Source organism: Vanessa atalanta, chromosome Z (assembly GCF_905147765.1).
Source record: "Vanessa atalanta chromosome Z, ilVanAtal1.2, whole genome shotgun sequence".
In the NCBI taxonomy this organism is placed as follows: domain Eukaryota; kingdom Metazoa; phylum Arthropoda; class Insecta; order Lepidoptera; family Nymphalidae; genus Vanessa; species Vanessa atalanta.
Window position 1 is genome coordinate 11838165 of NC_061902.1, and position 20808 is coordinate 11858972.

General features: G+C 31.7%; 1 protein-coding gene across 1 annotated transcript in view; it reads left to right on the forward strand.

The window, feature by feature from the left end:
- Positions 1 to 20808, forward strand: part of LOC125076331 (cationic amino acid transporter 3) — a 77905-nt gene that overhangs the window by 24551 nt on the left and 32546 nt on the right. The window contains exons 3-5 of the mRNA XM_047688450.1: positions 5843 to 5996; positions 13619 to 13746; positions 14876 to 14978. Coding sequence (XP_047544406.1) covers positions 5843 to 5996; positions 13619 to 13746; positions 14876 to 14978 — 385 coding nt within the window. The remainder of the gene's footprint in view (positions 1 to 5842; positions 5997 to 13618; positions 13747 to 14875; positions 14979 to 20808) is intronic.

Here is a 20808-nt window from a genome sequence, read left to right on the forward strand (position 1 = left end):
CCCAGAGGCATTCCCTGGTGGATGGAGAAGGTTTCATTCTACGAAAGTGTCTATATTTTTGTTCATAATTTCGCAATAAAAATAAATATGATGCAAATTTTAATAAAAATGACATATTTTTATACTTATCAAAAACCATAGAAAACACATAAAAACAATCAATAAAATAGCTTACTAAATACCTTACTGAACAAGTTTCTATTTGTCTATTCTATGGGCCAGGTATTCACAAATATCTTACAGCGCTCTTCGGGTTCAAAACAATGACGCACTTAGGGTGCTGTTGGTGCTGCCTCGTTTCTGTAGTGCGTCGGGTATGTTTGCATGGGCGCAAGTTAGCTGATTTTTTGCTACTATGCGTAAAAGATGTGGCTCTTTAGTACAAAAACTACGGGGTAGCACCAACAGCATCTTAGGTATGATCTCTAATAGACTGGATTGTGTATATGTCAACCATTGCTGTGCCATTTCAGGTGGCATAAAAAATAATTAAAATACTAACCTAGGAAATAAGTTTTTATTGTTACTAACAAAATGAGTCATTATGTTAGTTAAAAAAATAAATATGTAGATCCTCTCGAATTTTATTATAAACTACAAGTACAAAATATCTAAATAATTCGGAGCATTCAAGGCATGCTTGCTTGGTACATTATAAGCAAATTTTTGTCTTGCAGATGTTACAGATATTATTCGGTTTTGTTTTCGATTTTCCTTCTTGTTTGATTTAAACTTTTGACCGAATCGACCAAAACTTAATTTTTGGAAGCAACAAAAAAGTTCGTCCACCGACGTTGAGTATATGATGGCCGGGAAAAATTTCAAAAAGTTTTTACTCACAAAAATTGCATATCTATGTGAGTTGAGCCCTGCGCGGTTAACGGAGCTGAACTCAAAGCTATATAAAGCGATGTTTGCTTCGGTTGCGGGTGATGAGAATTCTTTGCTATTTAAACTTGTGCTGGGCCACTTAGGCCCCGCGTCGGTGGTTGAAAGTTAACAATTACATCCCTATGAAAAGTAATTAACTTCGGATTTGCATCAAAATCATTCGCAGTTCCATATAGTTAATTTAATAACATTCTAACGGTTAACAATTAGTAGTAGTAGGCACTCCACTGACCACAAATTTATGATTCAGTAATTACTGAACAAGTTTAACGACAGTGCTAGAATCGCCTCTAAGACCCTCTTATTTGCAATTTAACTTATCAAATTTCAAGTATCTTACTATAATAAATTAAGTCTTGAAATGAAAGATTGGGAGATTTTAATTTTGTTGTTGGACAAAATGTGGTTAATTCGGAAATGGTTTTTGTAAATCGTATTATGTAATTAATTTCGCTTTAGTTTAGTGATACAATACTTTCATATTGCTCTAGCTATATCTTACCAAAATAGACATTATTTACTTGCATAACATTTACTTAGGGGACCTAAAAATATACAATACAGATTAAAATGAAAAATAGCTACCAGATAAATAAAAGCGTGTAATAGTAACAAGTATGCAAGGAGTGCATCCCCTGGAGTCACAAATCCGATTTTACTGTGCGAAAATGAACTAGTCATTGTGTCACCGGTGAAGGCAATAATACGAGAGTTAAATCTTTTATTTTATTTTTCTGCAGTATTTACTCCAAGATTTACGAAAGGCAATATAATTCAATATTTTTCTGTGTACAATAACTTTAATGTAGAATTTGTACAAGAGTTAGTTATTAGATAGGATAGAAATCCTTATGTAATTATAAATAATATACCTACATATAAAAACAAGTGAACATTTATTAAAAAAAAATTAAAATTATATTTAAAAATAATATTTAATTTTATTACTAAGCGCTTACTATAAAGTTTTGTTTCGGCAATAAGTTTATCAGAATACCATTTGTGTGGTCGTATATTTACGGCAACATTGTGTATTTTAATTTATTCGAGAAAGTTTTACTTATAAAACTTATACAAGAATATAATATCAAAAGCGCAGCTATCAAAATTTATTTTATTACTTTTCGACATCAATTTAACTTAATCATCAACTAAAAACGAAATTAAAAAAAAAACCGTTACTATAAATTCACTCTTAAATATAAACAGAATAATATAAAAAAAAAAAATAATTAATAAAAAGAGGAGAATTGGAAAAGAACTATTTATTAGACGTTTACACATATACACGAAATACGAAGTGAATTCTTCCAGAATAGCACTGTTTATCCTCATTTTTTATTGCCTTCAATCTCAACCTTCACGTACAACAGGACATTTTGTAATCACGAGCGACGCTCGCTCATCTAATGCACATCGATAATTGTTAATCACAAGAAAAAAACTATATGTGTATGTAATTCATATTCCAAAAGCCTCTTAAAGGTGATTTTGAATTCATTTGGTTTATAATTATAACAAGGAAATATAATAATTACCTCATGATACATCGAAGAGAATATTTCTTCTTTAATACGTTTCAAAATATTCAGAGGTAAAATAAGAGCAATTGTTTACTCAAAAAGGTTAAAGTACTTCAATTTTATTATTTATGTGGTAGCTGAGCATCGTCCAGGTATGATATTAATGTTGTTTATCTTCGCAAGTCTTTTAATGCTCTGTAAATACATTTGTTTCTGTTCAAAACCAAAAGGGTGCAATTCTGAAATCGTCCGATTTAGTTTATGAAATCCGTTGGGAGCCCAACGGATTTCATAATTTCGTATTATTAAATCATTAAGCATTTCGTTAATTATATATATTTGTATAGTTTAGTATATCGTTTAATAGAAAAAATATTATTACTGATACATTTCACTTTCTAGAATAAAAATCTTCGGAATGAAAAAATGTCTTAATATATTCCTCTCCTAAGACAATTATGATCCTAGGTTTTTTTTTTAATTGTTCATTCTAATCTTACATCTATTACGATAAAGCATTGCAAAATACTTTCTTTTTTATTTCACGATCATTACGTATTCGTATTTTTTTCAACATTTCATCGGATAATATAAATAAATAATATTTAAATGCTATTACAAAACAGATGCCATAAACAAAGGTATTATTAATTTTTAATTATGAGTTTTTATTTATCAGAGGATTTTGTGTGATGTTTCAATAAGACTACATGATAGGCTATTAGACAATGCACTTCCTCGTTAAAGCGATTGTATCGCTATCCACTATCTACTGTATTGTGATGTAGAAGAGAAAGCAGCCGATTGCATTTAGCTTACAAATGTAACACCGTTATATTGCGATTCAGGTATGTCTTTGTAAGCGATTGAATAGGAAATATAACGATTCCAATAGGAAATCGATACTAAAAAAATTGTAATGGCGGAAATATGCATGAATAATGTTTTCATAGTGTTGTACACTTTTCTGTCGTTACGATATAGCAGATAGCTCAGTTTTCTTTTGTTTATGTTCCTTTTTAAGCTCCATTCACAATCGAGACTATAAATGTAATATAATGTCTTATATTTGATGTGAAATGTGAAATCAGTTGCTTCTCCGCGCCATTTCACCATAGTCAACGTTACTCATTAGCTATAAACCCGGAAACTTAGGACATTCAAACTTTTTAGTTTCATAACAGTAATGGATTTATTTATATTTTATGCAGATTTTGCAAAGTTATATTAAAAACGGTGTTTTCTTTTAATGACAAATAAACCAAAACATGAACCTTTGTTCAAGTTCTTGACATAATCGACTCGTATTATTATTGTAATCCATTGCACCGTGGACAAAATTCAACCAAATTAGTTATCGACAATTTACGGAAAACCATTTGCATGTTTCAAATATATTGTTTTCAATTAGATAACACCAAAGCTCGTCAGTATATCAAATAAAAGAAAAGTGAATCAATTCACAGCAGTACAGACAGTACCGGTGAAAAAGGTACTGAACTGTTCTGCCCAAATTTTCAACATCTGGCTATTTTTAATAATATTCCAATGATATTAATATAATAATAAAGACAATAATATTTTTTTACTACATATTTTGTAAGTCCTTTTTCATAAACTCAAATGTCTTTAGCAATTTTAATATAAGATTACTCACATAAATATAACATTTCTTGGAAACAATTATTCCTGACTGATTTACTGAGTTTATCATTTATCATTTATACATGAAAAATTTACTTTGTAACCGTTTAAGACGTCAATCAACACGTTCAATCTATAACCTAACATAAACGATGTCATATCGCTTATGTAAATTTAATAGAAATCACGCGGGATAAATTAATTTTATGAATAAAACAATATAAACAAAGTTATTAAAGTTCATACGATTTGCGGTGTAATATAATTTTAAGTATCTTACTAAACTATTAACATGATTTTTCACGACATTCCGTAAAGGGCTACAAGAAATTTATATATCATTTTAAGTCTATTTTTAATTAAATTCTGCTTTTAACAAAGTTAGTCCATCGGTAGTTAGTTTAAAATCAATTGCAAAGTTTGCACCGAATACACCAACAGACAGACATACAAAAAAGCGAATTAATGCAGCATTAATCTTCCAGTTAGAAAGTTAGTTTAAAATCGATTCCAAAGTTTGCAAAGTCAATGAAATTACTCGTTATGTTTAAGGTCTGTCCCCACAATTGTTTTAAGGGAAATAAAATATATATTACTAAGTATCTTATTAATGCTACAGCAATAAATATAATATAGATAAAACATACCCTCCCTCATATCCTCCCTCACGATACACGAAAACAAATCTAATAATATGACTACTTGAAAAATACATTGTCGATAACGTATTTTTTAATTGAAATGAACTTTGCCTAAGATGTTATTTCTTCATATCCGTAAATCTAGATTACCGAATAGAAAAAAAAAAAATACCGAAGAAATGAAATGTTCTTTGGATGGAAATTAAATAAAAACTTTATTTCTCACAATTCTAATATATCATTTTGTGTGATAAGTGCTTCTTATTCTTTATAAAAACATTTAAGGATAAGTAAGAGACAAGGCGAGACAGTCTAGTGGAAGAAACACAAGTATCTTAACCCAAGGACACAATATCGAATTCGAATAAGTAAAGGTCTAAGAATTGTTAGATACTCTTTTCCCGATTTTATTATGGAATTCGATAAAATGAAAAATCGGGTTCTTTTGTTTTTACAGCTGAATATTTCTTAAGAAATGAATCGTTATATTATTAAAGAACTTTTTAATATTTTCTAATGAAAATGTACTCTTGAATCGACATTTCACTTCGGGGAATTAAGGTGATCTCTATTTTCATAGTGAGATGATACAAATGAAGCCATGCGCACAAAAATAATCATAATAAGAAAATATATAGAAAACATATTTTATTTTGCATATTTCCTTTGAAATTATCTTCTTAATTTTTTTATTTTTTAATAAATAGATACTACAAATAATATGTTCTCAATTCAACCCAATACTCCGCAGAAAATACAAAATTATTAGTTATCATTCCAATATTCGTTATTATGTTGCTATTTATAAATTGTTGAAAGTATTCATTCAACGTTACTAGGTAGTTCAATTCCGACTGAGTGCGCTATGTTTCATCCTTATAGCTGAAGTGGTTTCTGATAGAAGCAAAATATATAACATTTGACGTTAAAGTAATTTACTTTTAAGTAAAATAAGAAAACGAGCAAACATATATAGGATTAAACATGATAATATGCCAAATACAATACGTATTCAATTAATATGCATTTTGCTGAATGGTATTTAATATTGCCCTCTAAGCAAAGCTCATATGCTCACATTCTTGAATTACTTACCTTGCTTTATGCTTAATTACCAAATTAAGATGATCTTTTGTTTAACAGAGATGCCTTACAACGCTAGACCTTACGTCCCTGGGCGTGGGATCATGCGTCGGAACGGGGATGTACTTAGTGGCTGGCATGGTAGCCCGCAAATTTGCCGGACCTGGCGTAGCATTGAGCTTCATTATTGCTGCCTTAGCCAGCATATTTTCTGGTAAGTAAAATTTAAATATTTAATCGATTTAAATAAAGTACAAGTAAGTAATATAAGCATAAGTCTCAATTTTTTTTTAACTTATTTGAAACTTGAAATTATGATTGGATATTGTATTGTTCACCTAAAGCTAAAGCCGTTGAGTCGTCTTATATAATAATAAATCAGTTTTTATGTATATATTCTTATTTATTTTCTGAACTTGTAATTAATGATGTTAAATCTAATTTACAAAATTGTCTTTTATTTTCATTAGGTGTCAATTAAATCATAATAACTACTGTGTTGTAATAATATATGACGTGATAGGTGTTCATAAATTGTTTTTAAGGGGCATGTCATAAGGGTGGCTGACGTCATATCTTTAACCATCACTTATGTTACTTCAAACCAGGACAGCGTTGAATTTAAATAAATAAAGACCAACCAAGTATCCGATATTACCATTTAATTTGTACTTACAATTAATAATTATTTATCTGAATAAAGGTTTTTAATAACATAACCATGATGAAGAAATAATGATCAAAGTTTAAACAAATCAAATTAATATTTACTGAACAAAAACATGTAGAACTCATTTAGCTTATTAGCAGAACGTCTGCACCGATCCACGCTGTTCACCAGATAGATCGAATAACCGCGCTAGGTCGGCGCAGGTGGTTTTGTGAGTGGTTATCCCGATGCCATACGGCGACCTTAACGGAATTACTAACAATTTGACAACTCTTTTGATTACAATTAGGAGTAGTTTTGACGGTAGTTAAAATCGTCTTCAAATAAATAATGTGTTATAATTAATGTAATAATTTTAAGCTATTCGCATTTACGTTTCACAATGACTCGTGTTCCGTTACATTTCTACCAATACTAATTACCTTAATAACTAACTATAAAAATATCTATTACTTATTAATCAATAAACTTTTACTTGTATTGTATGGTACCTACCCAGACGGACTTGCACAAAACCCTACCACGAATTTGCCACTTGCACTCATCAGATAATCTACCGTCAAGCAACAATACTCGGTATCGTTGTGTTCATTTTAAAGGGGTGAGCCAATGTAACAAAAGACACAAGGGACATAATAACTTAGTTCCCAATGTTGGTAACGCATTAGAGATGTAAGAACTTATTAAAATTCTTACGGCGGCAATGTCCGTGGGCGGTGTTGACTCAAGTATCCACTTACCTATTATTATATTACATAAACAAAACCTTTATAATTATGACAAAATTATTAATAAACTATTTAATCACACTTGTAATCCTTTAAGTTCATTTCGAGCCGCCAAATATTTAAGCCGATACATATAGCAACACCTGTCCTGTCTTGGTCTACAGTATAATCGACCTCTAACCAAATTTCATCAGAACCCGTCCAAGCGTCAATCGTTCAAGCGCAATTAAGGAACAAACATCCGACACAAACGCGTTTACAATATTAGTGAGATTATCTACCGTAAAAAACACTCGAATGACATTTCAAATACACGAATCAAATCAAATTATTTATTCATCATCAAAGTACTTTTGAATCATCATGTACAATATCTAAAGCTACCACCGGTTCTAGGTAGACTGTACCGAGAACCGGCCAGAGAGTAATTTACAATACCAACTATTATCGCCATTCGGTTCGCGTTTCTGTATTATTTTCCCGTTGGTCCTATAAGCAGTTATTTATATACAAACGTTATTTTATATACACTTCGAGACTACGCCGCTTACTACATGTGTGTGTGTTTCATTACGTACGATTCACTAGTTCAGTAGTGATAAGGTAAGAAACAGAAGTGGAAGTAATATATGATTTATAATGATATATTAACCGATGATGTTTTATATTATTTATGATTTTGGAACCAAATAGTGGATAAAATGATAGAAATGAATGGTATGGAAGAGAAACCGGTGAATAAATGTTGGGACGAGAAAGCCAGGTCTATAAGGAAGGTCGCAAAAGACGTTTTAGGAGAGTCGAAAGGAAAAAGTTTGCTTCATAGGCGGCGGTGGAATGAAGAAGTGCATAATGTACTGAAAGAGAAGAAAGAAAACAATTAGAGAATGACAGACTGTAGAAAATGTGAATGCAAGTCTAAAACATGAAACACAGGAAGTTTACAAGGAATTGAAGAGGAGATCAAAGAAGGCGGTAGTAGTTGCCAGAGCCAAGGCACAAGAGAAGTTGTACAACTCATTGGACAGCCTTAACGGCCAGAAGGAACTCTAACGAATTACGAAAGAGAGAGAAAGACAATCGAAAAATATAACACACCGAATGCATGAAAGATGAGGCTCGTATGGTTTTATGTAAAGATGAGAAAATAAAAGAGCGATGGAAGGTTTATTTTGAAAAACTTATGCATGAAGAGAATGACTGGAATGGTATGCTCCAAGAGGCACAAGTAAATAAGGGATTAGTAAGATAAATAAGCATGGATGGCAGCAGTCAGAAGCATGAAAAATGGGAAGTCTTTGGGGCCAGATGATGTACCAATAGAAGTATGGAAAGTGTTAAAGAGTAACGGATGTATGTGGTTGACTTTATTCTTGAATAAGTTGTTGCATGAAGAAACCATCCCACAAGAATGGTGCCCATTTTCAGAAATAAAGGAGTTGTACAGGATTGCAACAACTATAGAGGGAATAAGCCCATGTCACATACTATGAAAGTATGGGAGAAGGTGATAGAAAAAAAATACTTGCTGCTTGTGGACGCCCTGACGGTGGAGATACAAGAAGAGGCACCGTGGTGAATGCGGTTTGCCGACGACATTGTTCTGGTTAATGAAGAAGGACCTGAAATCCAGAGATCCAGAAAAGATTGATGGATTGGCAACAGAAACTGGAGAATGTTGTCTTGAAAATCAGAAGAACCAAGACAGAATACATGTTCTGGCGATCATGGTGATTTCAGTTGTCGCTCCGGTCCTGAAGCCATAGCGCTTGATGGCACGGCCCTTCCAGTCTGCTCCGACTTTTGGTATTTCGGTTTACTTATTCAAGGCGATGGTAAAATATATAGAACAGTGAAGCACATAATTAACACAGGGTGGATGAAATGGCGGCAGGTAACGGGAACAATTTGTGACCCTCGTATTTCCCTTAATCTTGACGGGAAGATCTATACGACCATGGTCAGACTTGCTGTCCTATATGGAACAAAGTGTTGGGCCACAAAAGGGATGAATGGAAAGACAACTGCATGTGGCGGAGATGAGAATATTGAGAGGAATGTGTGATGTTGCGCGAATGGATAGAGTAAGGAATGAGTCCATAAAAGGAAGTCTGGAAGTGGTACAGATAACCGAGTTAGAAGTTATATGGAAGCCGGCTGTCATGGTATGTTGTGAGGAAGACCTTGAGCATGGATATAGAGAAAGGAAACGACCAAAGACACAAAGGATGGATTGTGTGAAACATGATATGGCTGGAAATAATGTTACTTGTGAGATTACGCCAGACAGAGAAGTATGGAAGAAGAAAACATTTTCAAAATTGGGATAAGGGCAGGAGGATGATGAGGATTTTAACATCGATATTAATACTATAAATACGAAAGTAAGTCTGTCTGTTTCTCTTTTGCTCTTTTACGTCTAAACCACTGAACTGATTTAATGAAATTTATGAAGCAATCTTGAAATCCAAGGAAGGACAACGTTTTATGCTTAACACCAACTCTTAAACACGAGAGAGTCCATGGATGATAACTAGTCATATATTTTTTTACATTTTTACATTAGCAGCTTGTACATTTCCCACTACTGGGCTAAGACCTCCTATCCCTTTGAAGAAAAGGTTTGGAGCATATTCCACCACGTTGCTCCAATGAAAAAACACATGTGGCAGAATTTCGTTGAAATACGGCACATACAGGTTTCTATGTTACGATGTTTTCCTTTACCACCGAGCACGAGATGAATTATAAACACAAATTAAGCACATGAAAATTCAGTGGTATTGGCTTGGGTATGAACCCGAAGTCATCGGAAAAGATGCACGCGTTCTAACCACTGGGCCATTTCGGCTCGGTTAATATCTCCGGCCCCGGTTAGAACGATAAAAATAATATAAGATAAATATAAGATGCGTAATTAGATGGATAGGACATAGTATCAATCTCAAATATAATTTTCCTCTTTTAAAATCGTTTATTCTCTTCTTATATTTTTGATAATTTGCTTTATTTTTTCAATGACGACTGTCAACCCGTGACCAACGCCAATCCAGTCACCGCCGCTCCATCTACTTCACTCGAGCGTACTAAAGACGATATTATCGATTTAAGTGTCAGATAAAGCAATAGATGGCATCTGCTAAATATACAGAATGTCCCAGAAATCAACGTCAAGCGGGCAATGGGCGATAGGCCAATTGATGAGGGATGATTATATCAGAAAAATGAGATTTTTTTTTTATAAATAATTTAAACCACGAATCTTGACCATGTTTTCATTTTTTTTAAGTAACGGGTCCCTGAATATCCGTTTTATAAATTGTAAACTAAAATCGATCGAGAATCAATCTGCATATATATATTGAAACATGTACCGAAACAGTACAATTACTGGAATTCTCTAATGTCCGCATTCGCGTACATAACAATTAAAATCATTTATTTTGTATGCTGAATATCGGTAGATATTTGAGGATAAATTACAGCCCACTAGTTTAAATCTATTATCATCATTACATAGTATAAAACAAAGTCGCTTACCGCTGTCTGTCCCTATGTATGATTAAAAATCTTTAAAATTACACAAGGGATTTTGATGCGATTTTTTTTCATAGATAGATTGATTCAAGAAGCAGATTTATATGTATCATACATGTACAATATAGTAGAGAAACACTGATAATTTTAGAGGTTTCTAAAGTGATGTCGTAAATAAACACATTTTTTTGCCTTATATTGCAAACGCTGGCTGAACCCTACGAGATAAATCAAAATAATATACTACAGTATTGTACACTTCAAAAAAAGTCCGCGATGGTATATGTCTATCTCTTAGGGATAACCCACATGACCATTTTTTATCCTTTATTTTTTACGAGAAATAATGGCTTATTGTCGAAGCGATTTTAAGCAATACAACATTAATCCTTATCCAAGTATGTATACCTTAAATACATTGGGCTTTTAATATAGATCAATATGGCCCTTTACATCATGTAATTTCAATTAATAACATTACAGATTTAAACGCGATTTGTATTGTCTAATGACGTGAAAAACTGTGAACGTTGTAAGACATTCTGTAGTATGTATAGTAATTAGTATCAGCATTGCACCCGTGCGAAGCCGGGGCGTGTCGCTAGTTTATTATAAATTCATCTATTATGTTTTGTTTAAAGGGTGTGTTTTAAGGGTTGATCGCTAAGTCTTAGGTATAAAAAAGTAGTCTGTCTCCTACCTTGGGGTTCTAGCTTGCTTCACACTAAATTTCATCAAATTATGTGCAGTAGTTTGACCATCAAGGCGTAAAAGAAAGACAGACAGACATTAATACACGTTATATGTGAGATAAGACTTTTTAAACTTTATTTTCAGCCTCTTATTATTTTTTTTATTTTTTTCGTATGGTAAAGCAGTCAAACGATCAGAATAATCACGAGTCTATGTGCTAAGTTAGAGCATAAACTTTCCATTCCAAATTTCATCCAAATCTGTCTATCCGTTTATGTGTAATTGTATAACAAACGTGCAAACGTATAAACTTTCACATTTACAATATTAGTAGAATCTATTAGTTCATGCGTGCTTCCTCAGATGAGGCAATTAATTAATTACAATATGGTATGCTTCGGTGCTAATTTGTGTAGGATTAGTATATGAATAGGCTGTAAGTCTAGATTAGTTAAACCAGATTAGTACCTATTGAAGAGTAAAATCGAGTAAATTAGAGGTGAATTTCTCAAGTAGATGTAAATGACCAATTCCATACCTACAAACTTATATATACATTATTTACTGGGCAATAAGGACGAAAATTGTGTGTAGACATTATTTATTTATTAAAATGGCTGTGTTTCATGTTATTTATATTTTTTATCCGAATGAATAAAAAGAGTATGAGTTACTTAATTCCAGGTTATCTTATTATATAACGATTAATAAAATGATTTATTAACGTATTTTATTTGTAGGACAACGTTTAAAAAAATTTTAATTTTCCATTAGAAACAGCCCTTAATATTTCATTTTAATCGCATTTAACAAATTCATTTTAAAGTACAGTAATTCAAATTATTTTCCGATGATAAATATCTCGAAAAAATTACAATTTACATGCTAATCCATTTTTTTCTACTGACAAGTAGGTAATATGAATTAATTTTGCTCAGTGCTAGTTTGAAGGATGAGTAAGCCAGTGTAATTTCAAATCACAAGGACCATACTCGTAGTTTCCATAGTCGGCGGCGTAATAAAGGAGAAGTGGGTAATATTTCTTATGATGCCAATGTATATAAGAGGTCGTGACTTACCATTAGTTTAACCATTTGACAGTCTCCCTATTTTCAGTACAAAAATATATGTATACTACTATAGATCAGCTGCTTTAAATATTATTGACCGCCTCAACCTCACATTGACATTTTATAGAACGTTAACACCTACTGGGCGATCATAAGATCGTGTGCCCTAGTTTCTATACCAAACAATAAAGAAATATTTAAGGCATATTTTGTTGTACTCAATTCAATTACGTTAACATAATTATATGATTTTAGATACAATATTGGTTTCTTCAAATTAAATATCCTTAACCAAACATGTTCGATGAAATGTCTATATATTTATTCATTCCATTTGCTAATATGTAATCCTAAACTAAAACAAAAATATATAAAATATTTTTCTTAACATTAAAATAACTAAATGTAGCAAATATAAGTAAACACGTCATGGTTATAATACTAAAAACAAAACAGACAAGAACAACAATATTCATATTGATAAAATAATACATACGATATATATGTATGAATAATTTCTCTCTTATTTCTGTTGACCATAGAAGAATATACAGGTTTTCATTTTATAAAGATAGGCGACGTACACCCGTGATCTTTTAACTTTAAAAGCATCAAGTTTATGATAAGAGTGAAGACAACAATAGACTATCTCGTGGCTTGTATTTGATCCGCCCCTTCCGCTGAGTCCGTTTGAATATGTGTACTTATTTATTACATTTGTGACGCTTCTATGTATAAATATGTAGATTTTTATTGTTATTCTAAAAAGCAGACTTTTATCATAGTTGGTCTAGTTCTAGAGGCTAGATGAGGCTACAGATTTGACTCAAAGTCAAAGTTTTGACTCAAAATCTGGGTTATTCTATTAAAAATTTCTTAAAAAACAGCCAACCTTAAAAAGTAATTAAATACCATATGAGGGATGCGTGGATGGATCTGATTTTATTTACCCCTAAAACGCGATCAAAACCACGAGTAATATCTAGTATGTTATATATTCATGGATAATTTAATTATTATATAAGGATACAACGACCTTAGAATTTCCTTATATCATAATAATACACTTACATCCTAATTAATTATATATACAACAATAATAATAAGATAGTTTCACTTAATAATGTAAACTTTTTAGGATCGTGCTACGCTGAGTTCGGAGTCAGGGTGCCAAATACGACCGGATCGGCTTATACTTATTCCTACGTTACGGTCGGAGAATTTATCGCATTCGTCATCGGCTGGAATATGGTTCTCGAATATTTGGTAAGTGAATAGAAATTATAATTTAAACATGATAAAATGTAAATATAACGAAAAAAGATAATAGGTTCGGAAATCTTCGTAATTTATGAAATTAATATTACCAATGGAGTGAGGGTAACCAATTGTGTTTAATTTCTACGTTATATAATTTGCAACAACATATAATGTGGTTTGTGGTGAATAATCGTTGCGGAAATAGAATTTCAATTGAATTTATGATTTACATATTATTTTTTTCATAATAATAATTATTATAAATCTTTAAAAATACGTCAAAGCATATTAAAATGGCCCTAAATGTTTTATTGTTTTAATTAGAGGCACGTCTGACTAAGTTTAACAAATAATAATAAGGTCAGTATAAAAAAAAAGTAAAAATAATTTTAAAAATATCGTATCGGTAAATATCGAATATGTTATTTACGTGGCTAATATTGAACGCAACAAAAACAAAAATATATCATACATACTTCATGTTTTTTAAATATATTTTCCTTTTTCTATTTTCAAGTCGTAAAATAAAACTATAATGTCTATAACATTATAATATCTACATACAATAACTCTTAAACATTCTACAGTTTATAATATAACGTAACGTAACGTAACGTTACGTAACGTACAGTACAAATACATTACCCGACTTTATTTTGCTTATATATGTAATCCGTATTAATTGCATTTTAATTACGTTTTAAAAGATAGAAATGTAGTTAAAATTCTCTGTGATAATTAATTTTGTTCAGAATCAATTTACTCTTAATTCTAATCTGATAAGAACCCTTCAAATGAAGACGCGTTGGCGTTCAAACGTATTGATTGTCTTATTAATTAAGATAATAGTTAAGTATAATTAATTATTATTTTAGTAATGTGCCATAAAACATTGAAATATGTAATACACAAATAAAAACTATCGATAATTCTAATTTAAGTTACTAATTTTATTATTTAAATTAAATGTTTTTTTTTTATATTAATTATGAAATATAAACAAGAATTTGTTGTATGAAATCCTTAACAATGAATAATTCAGCGTTCCTTTAAAGGTAGGTTAACGAATAATGTTTTTTTTTTTTTTAAATAAACGATATCAACGTAACATTGGTATTTTGTGTTTCATGTGCAGATTGGAACAAGTGCCTGCGCCCGCGCACTTAGCGCTTGTTTCGACTCATTATTCGATGGTGCTATAAGCAAGTATTTCTCTGAAAAATTTGGCACTATTTATGGTAAGTATTCAAGTAGTATTACATTTATTGAAAACATATTTTATCACATTTAGTTTTTTTATAAAAATTGTTACAAAATGACGTTACAAGACTCAACACAATGATTGTTACAATACTCATGTTAATACCCAATATTAACTGGAAAATTATAAAAAATACCAAATACAGTATAGAAATTGTCAGGGCCCCCATAGGGCACCCCAAACATTTTTAGAAATATATTGATTGATATAATATATTAGAGATACTAACTCAATTTACACGGGTATAAGACCCCATTTTATTAGAATGACAATAACACACAACGTAATTACCGTTTTAAAGGTTGTCAGTTGAGAGACGTCAATGATAAAAATATAAGACGAAAATTTATTTTGTTACACAGCTGTCCCTTGGAAATAAAAATATTTAATCGTGTATCTGTTCCCTTCTTGAGTGAGGCACTTGATCTCTTGCTCTTGGGACAGCGCCAGCGCCAGACTTGCCTATTGTTTGAATTAGTAAAATCATCGACATATATTTATATTTCCTTAACCTCACTTGTATATTTTAAAAAAGCGCTATACATTTCTTATCCTGAAAAAAAAAAATCTGGTACCATAAATCATTTCTACGTCGTTACAATCGAGCCGGTACTGTATTTACGAGTTTTGCTCGCCAGGTGCAATTCCTGTACAAAAGATATTTATTTATTGTGCTATGGTGTTCGTCATTTCCTAGTATATAACGACTATTACATGATATATCAAACTATAAGGTTATGGCGGCATATGAACAGACATTTTACGTACCAAGAGCTTTGTGGAAGCCCGACTGGTAATTACTAATTATTCTATCTCCAAACGGCAATAATTTGTATTCCTGTGTGCCAGTTTGAAGGGGAAATGAGCCAGCATAATTACAGGCACAAGGGACATTTTAGTAATTAGCATAACAGCATGGAATCATTTGTGTCACTTATACCAGTGTAGTTATACTTATTTCCTTGTTGACTTTGGCATAAAAGGAAAATTTTATTAAAAAATATTGGGTACTATAATATAGTGTAATTCAAACGAAAAATATTTCAAACCACTATTCGTGAAATTTGATTAAATGTCTTGATTGTAATTTACGAACTACAATTAGACAGATCGACCGACTTGGAGTTATTTAGTAAACAACATTTTGTGAAAAATAGTCCTACAATCTTATGGGGTAAATGGGCAACTGAATGATTTCTCTTTTTTTTTTAATTTATAAGTACAAATATTTTGATGTCACATGGAAGGGATTTACGAGAAAGGATAATGCAGCTGAATACGGTCCCTCTACCCCTAAACTAATATTACCTAAGTCTCCCGCAATTCTCTTGTGGGTATTCAAATTCTCCAAGGTTTGGGCCTTGTTGTATAACAAGGTTAAATACTACATAGATTTTAACACTAATGTTAAAGATTTGAATATGGGTTGTGCTAAATATTTATACTTTCCAATACTCTTGTAAAAATATTAACTTTACTTAGCAACGTTTTATAATTAATTTTTAGCAGACTTTAAAAAAGGAGTAGTTCAGTTTTTCATGCTGGTATTGTTCGGTATACCTTAGAACATTGCATATTAATTCACGTTTGGGGTCGATCTCATACGTGAATTTTTTCTTCAATTCGAATTAAGATATAGTTTGTCGATTGACGACGATTGTCGATGACGTAGATATTGTCAGTTGATTTTTTTGATGGCCTAGGCACAGTTGAGCTGTGTGTTTATATGGTTTACCCGTGATTAATAAATAAATGACAACAATCATAACATTCATGTTTTTTTACAAAACAGTTTCCAAAAATCTGCGAGCTTGAAATAATAAATTGAAAATATATTTTCTTTTCGTTTAATCTTAAATATTAATAGCGTAAGCCGATTTTTGTCCCAATGATTGGGGGTCAATAGCTGCACATAAAAAATCAGCGGTATGGTGGTATGTAGATATAGGTGGCATGCAGGTAATTATGGTCTCATTTTATGGAGCTCTAGCCGTAGATGGGCAGAAAAATAAAAAAATGAAAGAAGTGCAAATTACTAAATTTATTAGAATTTATTTTAGAGAGCGGAAAAAAATTGCTGAAAAACGTAAATAAAATTATAGTAAATTGTTATCGACAAACTCCAATTCTAACTGAACTAATGTATACTATTTGACATTAAAAAATAATTTAAATAAGATATCATCATTTTGGCATTCATTTTGTAGGTGAGTAACTTGTAGTTTACAATGTAACGAAAACACAACAAATCCTGTCATAGGTCTCGAAAATCCGAAAAAATCTTTTAAATAAACGCGAAGTTACGCAGACGACCCACTAGTATTATTTAATATGTGCAACACCTATCTACATTTTATAAAACATTGATCAAATCTAAACCTAATTAATCGCTACGCGACCGAGAACGACCAATGAGCGCTTAGTATTTAGACAGATTAAAATAAATTCAAGAACGTCGTTGTTTCCGATAGTGTATTATTGTCACTTTCCTTTATTCTCTTTGACTTCTACTATCCTAGTTAAAGACAAATTAAAAATTCCTTTCTAACAATCATGATCGTAGGCTACGTTCAAACAGTTCGCTCCTACTTTCAATTCCTATTTATAGTTCTGGTTTTCTATCTAATTCTTTCAGTGAAACAAGTTCCCTGTAGACTTCAGAAAGACTGAAATCTTCATTGAAGTTTCCTTTTAAAAATTGTCTGTGAGAATATTTTCAGTATTATTTTTATGTATTGTTTTTTTTATTATTTAGTTTTTTCTAACTAGATAAAATATCACCTACTACTACTTTGTTTACTTTAATAAGAATTAAATATTTGGGGACGATTTTAATTCATGTGTAACTACAGGCACAAGGTATAATTTTATAGTATAGGTGGTAAACGTACGGTAAATGCTTATAATTTTTGGTGTAATTGATTCGGGAAACAACAAATACACTGCCGTACGTCGTCCGTTTTACTAAGTAACGACGTAAGTTTGTCATATATTTATATTTTTTGAGAATTTTATATTATTATATAATATTCCGCGAAATTTACCTCTATGCTAAAATTCAATAGAATTCTTTCAAAAGTTCGATCTTGATTAAATAAATAGGTAGGTGTTAGTATAGAGATATTAGATATTTATATCTTTTCGGGCAGGTTATATAAATTTAATTGTAAGTACTTTAAAGAGTGAATACTCTATTTCTTGTCGATTTTTTATATACTACACATTTAACTAAGATAATTTAATAATTTTTTTTATAAAGAAATCATTTATACTTATATCCCTTTCAATCAATCTAGTGTTAAAGAAAGAGACCCGTACCGAGTATCTATTGGCTGGTACTGTACTAATGCATCGTACCTTGTCCAATGAAATTCAGTAATACTGGAATTAATGCAAACAATTTCTCGGAACGTTCCTCGTGAAAAATTCGATAGAATATGCAGAGTGATCCAAAACTTCCACGCAAACCCAAAGGAGCAATCAGGTCGCAAAATGGCTTGAGTGTGAATTCGAACCGCTCTGCGTTGAATACGGTCAAATGGAAGAAGCTGGTACTGGGGCAACCGCCCAGAGATGAGATCAGTACTATGTATATCTATGGTCGAATTCACGCCTTGTATAGTATTAGGCCGACGTGAAGTACTGTATAACCGTGCTGAGCACACCAAGCTTTTTAGACGCAAATTTGGCTTTAACTTCCAATTGACTGCGGAACTGAACAAGGTGAAAAACATCAATGCCCAAGTATTCTGATTCTGGCTCTGGCAGCAATGAAGTGTTACCAAATTATGGAAATACGACAGGAGGTAACTTTTAGCTGTTATTGTTTTGTAAAAGTTGTGTATATTGGGATTGAATTGGACTAGGTTTAGCCAGCCTCAGTCCGATAATTTTTTTAACAAAGATTAGATTTCAAACACAAGTTTCCTCTGATTTTCGTCGAAGTGTTCCCGAGAAATATGACGCGCCCGGTGTATTAGGTGTCTACGGTACTGTCATCAGCATAGTATGCAGCCTTTTGTAACACCAGAATTGACGCATTTAAGTCAGAACATGCGCCGTCGATAATACCCTTGATGCTCCGATCTGCCAAAAACAAATATTTGATTATGGCAATATTTGATTCAGTTGCATAATTTCCCATAGAAAGGAAGCTTCGAAAGACGTGATTTATGTCATATGCTATCAAAGGCCTTCGCTATGTCCATACTAGTAGCTAATGAGTCCAAGGGGTAGGCCCTTCGAGTTATTAGCTTTCGCCCATCTATGTGTCAGGTAAACTAAAGATCATCAGCTGAGCGAACCTAACGAAAACCATGCTGGCATTCACTAATCATCTGGCGTTCCGCAGGAGTATACAGATACATAACATCTTACTTTAAATGGTCGGGAAGTATCGCATTCTTTATATGGGCTGTGATGAACATTTACCCTTGGGTGGCCCATTTGGGCGACCAGCTATAAATGATATAAAATAATTAATCTCATTTCGGAAAAGTTAGGTCAGATCATCTTTTTTATGTTAGTACAAATGTTAATATAAACCTTATAACTCTGATTTTAATTATTTTGCTGATTTACAGCCAATTTTTTAAAAGTTAATCAATTTATGAACCCAAGCAACAAATACATAATTTATCTAACGAGCGTTGTCATGGGCATTACTTCATTTTGAACTTTTAGTTAAACCATTAGTGCTAACGCTTTACAAAGTTTGCTCTGAAAATTGTTTTTAGAGAGCAAAAGAGTTTTAGCCGTAGTGCATAAATATTGTTCATCCACAGTAAGTTCAGCTCGCTCAGTACGACTTGAACTTTTAAAACTGCTCTATTCATTTATCTTTTTATAAGGTAATGATGATGGTGATTAACTTAAACCCGTTGAGTAAAAATGTAAAATAATTAAGTCAAAGTCAGTAGAAAAATATATTTGTTGACTTCAAATTTATTAGATAAGTTTAAATTACTATTTTATATATATGTATATATATATATTAATTAGTCGTATATAAATATTCGATACATCTTGCTTAAGCGCGTACCGGTAGCAAGGCATGTCCTTTGTTGCACTCAATATTTGATCCTGCAAATAATATTGCGAGCGTATAGGGATGAGATATACTTCCGAAATTCAATACCAGGGCATCCAAGTACGTAAAAATACGAGATTCAAAGACCAGGATTTCAAATACTTTGAAAATGGCAAACTTTGGTCTAGTTCGAAGGCAAAGTTGAAAATGCTCGCATAATAAATCTATCCGCGTAGGCCTATAAATAAAGAGCACACTCTTATTTAGGAAAAATATATTTGGAAGTTAAAAAGTATAACGTACTATAAAGTACCTAGTTTTAAAACCTGATAAAGTCTGTACGGCTCATCCTGTAAAATTGTATAATTAATTTGATTTCCCAGTAGGTTTAAGGCTAATATAGTGTATGTGACGTTTTATGAAACAAAATTTAATGCAATAACAAACCAACAATAAAATTCTAATCTAACTTTCCTAATTACGTATGTAGAAGACAGCAATTTTTCCATACCACACTTTGTTAAGATCAGTATTGTTGTGCTTCGATTTGAAAAGTGAGTTAACCAGTTTAAACACAATTTCAAACAATATAAATTTTAAATTCAATGATCAATACCTAAGTTCGTATAAAATGCCACAATGTATATCTCTCTGGGCGCAGGTGACCACTTACAAACAGGTTATAGTAGGGTCCTCGGCTGCCTGTCTAAAATATTAAAAACAATATTTATATGAATAACATTAAAGTGGTCATATAAGCCACGTACTTAGTCTATAA